The sequence below is a fragment of the Gossypium hirsutum genome, chromosome A04 (genome assembly GCF_007990345.1).
Source record: "Gossypium hirsutum isolate 1008001.06 chromosome A04, Gossypium_hirsutum_v2.1, whole genome shotgun sequence".
NCBI classification, from domain to species: Eukaryota; Viridiplantae; Streptophyta; class Magnoliopsida; order Malvales; family Malvaceae; genus Gossypium; species Gossypium hirsutum.
In genome coordinates, this window is record NC_053427.1 from 76332133 (window position 1) to 76335827 (window position 3695).

Below are 3695 nucleotides of genomic sequence, written 5' to 3' on the forward strand. Positions count from 1 at the left end.
CATTCGAGATGTAGGAGATCTCGGGCTTTTTTTATTTAAAAAAAAACAAAGTAAAAGTATCAGGCAGCTCGCGTCGACCAGCAGAGAAGGGTTTCCCTTCTTTCATCACAGAGAAGGGAGAAGATGATGAGTGGGTTGAAGTTTTTAAGTATTCTTGCAGGGAAACCATATATGCATTGAAATTTTAGTTCGTTAAAGTTTAGCTAAAAGTTTCATACAATGAAACAACCATTCTATTTTATTCCAATATTTTCAAATAGATCATTTCAAGTCCATAGTGTGCAACAAATTAACATATTGCAAAGGCAAAAAAAAAAAAAAGGATACACCATAGAAGACCCTCTTTGAAGCCCTGATCAAGTTCACAATCCCTATCAACATGCTAATTCCTTAAAATTCTACTGACCAAATCTATATAATATATCTAAATCACCTAAAGTTGATTGCTGGGGATGGGAAAAGGCGTTCTGTAAGCCACTGCAGAGGTCCCAGTGCCTCAGCTCTCTTCTTCCTCCAAAACCAAATGGCAGCTTCGTACTGTTCATTGCGTATCGTTTTAGTGGCTGCTTTCCAATCATAATTCTCCATTTCTTCACGTGCAGCTTTGCCTATGGTTTCCCTCAGTTCCTTATTTTCTAACAGGGGCACCAGTTTCCTCATGCAGTCCTCAGTATCTCCAGGAGTAAAGAGAAAGCCGGTTTTGCCCTCCTGCTCTGCAGGAATTATATCCGGGATTCCCCCAGCACGAGCACCTACCACCGGGATTCCTGATGACATGGCCTCCAAAACAACAAGTCCGAGCGTCTCCGACTCCGAAGGCATCACAAACACATCCCCACTTGCATATGCCTCAGACAGCTCTTCACCTTGTAACATACCTGTAAAAACTGCAGGCATGCCTGTAAACAATTTTTCTAGCTCTTCCCTGCAAACAACACATCTTATTTTGGGAGTGAGTACGATATTCAATCTGAGCCATCTAATAGAAGATATAGATATTCCTCCAGAGTAGAGTTAAATTCATGAACATTAAACGGATTACCTGTACGGTCCATCCCCAATAAAAGCAATTCTTGCTTCTGGAAGCCTGTCCATAACACTGTACAATCATATATTCCCAATGTTAAAATTCTGCAAAATTCATGCATTGGAAGAGTAATGGTTGCAATGAAAATCTAACAGAACTCTCTGTTTCTTCTTTTCAGCTATGACATGGTATTATGTACCACAAATGATTATAAAGGAAGCTATTAGCAACAATTTTTCATGCAATTCATAAATGGTACCTTTTGAGGAAATCTAAGCTCTTCTCAACTCCAACACGTCCAACATGAATTATTAGTGGTTTTTCTGGTTCACCATTGCTGTATAAAGCAAATATATATAGCATTACAAAACTGTAATTGAGGAGAGGAAGAAAATAAAGATTAAACACAGCACCTCAATCTTAATCGCATTTCATGAGAGCGATATCGAGGGTGGAAACTTTCAGAATCCACACCCTTGTTCCAAAGGCGAATCTTATTAGCTGGAAGTATTGACATATAAAAAGCTGGTTAGCCTAAGATTCAGCTACATAGATTAATGCAAAGCCAAGTTAAATTGGATAAAGCTATTTTGAATTTTGATAATATACTATGTTTACCTGAAGTTACCTTAGCTTCTTGGAGATCCCTCGCAATTGCAGCTGATGGAACAAGTGTGAGATCAGCTGCTCTGTGAAGAAATTCTGATAGGGACAAAGGAACTGTCATTGCTCAGACTTAGGCATGGAAATTGACTAAAAAGGAGGGAAAAGAAGGCATCTTACGCACTTATTATTAACCACATAGGTTTAACCAACCAACTAAATGTGTATCTTGGGATATACCTGTAGAATGAAACAAAAAGTTAGATTTGGGCGTCAGGTCCATGTAACAGCTCGAGTAGTTTTAAACCTGCAATGGTAAACCTTCCAAAAAGTAGCAAATGAGTTGAGTGGCATCAAGGATTTAACAGGTGAACCAAAGAAGAATCAAACTCACACTGGAACATGGGTGTGATATGACATCACTATGGGTACAGAGAGTAGTTTTGCAATAGCGAGAGCGCCAAAAACCTGGAATGCAGTTTGTATAAATCAGGAATGTATTTCCTCATTAACATTTCGCTCTCAAAAAGAAATCATAATAATCTATCAACAAGAACTCGCACAGCAACAATTACACGTGTACCATGATCCCAGGTGAAGAGGCATGTATTATATCAGGCTTAAACTGGGAAACTTGTGAAATTATTCTTGGACTTAGAGCCAAAGAAAGGGGCACATTCTGATACCAAGGACAGGGGAAGCTGCAATTCGTAGAAAGAAAATTATATAATATTATATACAGAAACAGTGGGGGAAAGAATATCCAAGGAATAAGCTAATGAAATAGTTAAAACATACAGTTAAGTAGCCAAGTATAGACTATAACTTGAACTTGATTGATTACACTAACCTTCTTGATCCAACCAACTTGGCCCCGTAGAACTCTTGTGGAACCCCTTCATGTGTTGTTACAACCATTACCTATAAGGACCAATACCATTGCTTTTAGTTCACCATTCAAGAACATTTCTACAAACTACAGTAAACTGTTGGTCATAACTGCTAGCCACTGTTAACTGAGGATGAACTTAAGCTAAATCAAGCACCTGCCATTAGAAATTACTTGAAACAAATCAAAAGATAACGAGATAAACACAATCATTGTACAATAAGTGCCAGTATGGGAGTGTGGGGACTTGGATTAAAACTTCCATGGCATATCATCTAAAGGTACAGCTATAAACTAATTTAGCTAACAAATTATCAAGCAGAACTCCACAGATATAACGAGCATACCTCATCTCCCATTTCCCTTAAATATCTTATGAAATTCTGGAACCTGTTCTTATACCCTGACACATATCTGCAAACATGGAATGAAATGCAATCAGTGAGTGCCAAGTTTTGACATATTAAGAGTAGGTAACAGGTACACCAAGATTGTTTAGCTAATAGCAAAGGTACATAATTACAACCATGAAATGTACCACTCAATCACTAACAATATCATTTGCATCCGAAGAATGATAAACAAAGTTATACAAAGGGAAGGGAGAGAGAATCACGAGAAAGGAGAAGGCTCAACAAAAAGAGCAATACGACGATGCCTGGAGTCGTTCTCAGGATCAATCAAGGGAGGATTTTCCTCTTCCCTCACCTCCGTAATAGTCATTTCAGAAGCTCTAATGGGTATTGATGAAAAAGAAGAAAAAGGCAACACTTTAATAGAACTGGGAGGGTATAACTATAAAGTAAAAGAAAAATAGCATAAATGGTTGGCAAAGAAAGGAGGAGCGAGAGAGACGGCTTTATAGGTAGAGAATAACAGGTAGGCATGATGTAGTAGTTGTATATAAATTATAGCGGAAAACGGTCGAGCTGGAAAAGGTTATTGATTAACATGGAACAGGGGATTTGGTAAAAGGAATCTGAAGTACCTATGGAACACCCAGAGAACGGATATTCTCTTGAACTTGAAATTGGAAGGAATATCAAAGGATGCTCACTGAGTATATGCTTAATCTTAAAAGGTATTTGGATATATATTATGCAAAAATTTCATATACCAAAGTCAAAACAATACTAATATATTCCTACATGTATCAAAAAAAAAGTATTGGATTAT

At 37.7% G+C, this 3695-nt stretch overlaps 1 protein-coding gene across 1 annotated transcript; it reads right to left on the reverse strand.

Moving 5' to 3' along the window:
* Positions 1 to 220: 220 nt before the first annotated feature.
* On the reverse strand, positions 221 to 3399 carry LOC107930130 (sulfoquinovosyl transferase SQD2). Its single transcript, XM_016861703.2, has 11 exons — positions 3136 to 3399; positions 2867 to 2933; positions 2481 to 2551; positions 2214 to 2331; positions 2025 to 2098; positions 1815 to 1870; positions 1646 to 1729; positions 1441 to 1528; positions 1287 to 1364; positions 1043 to 1099; positions 221 to 925 (listed from the first exon to the last, which is right to left on the reverse strand). The coding sequence occupies exons 1-11, from the start codon at positions 3240 to 3242 to the stop codon at positions 430 to 432; spliced, it is 1296 nt and encodes a 431-aa protein (XP_016717192.1). The 5' UTR covers positions 3243 to 3399; the 3' UTR covers positions 221 to 429.
* Between the last annotated feature and the right edge of the window lie 296 nt (positions 3400 to 3695).

What these genes read in the sequence shown, in the direction of transcription:
- LOC107930130 (XM_016861703.2), bottom strand. Translation starts at nt 3,242, where the DNA reads ATGACTATTACGGAGGTGAGGGAAGAGGAAAATCCTCCCTTGATTGAT. An exon ending in TAAGGGAAATGGGAGATGAG is followed by an intron (nt 2,552 to 2,866) that starts GTATGCTCGTTA and finishes TGGTCCTTATAG; the next exon opens with GTAATGGTTGTAACAACACA. An exon ending in ACCTATGTGGTTAATAATAA is followed by an intron (nt 1,730 to 1,814) that starts GTGCGTAAGATG and finishes TGTCCCTATCAG; the next exon opens with AATTTCTTCACAGAGCAGCT.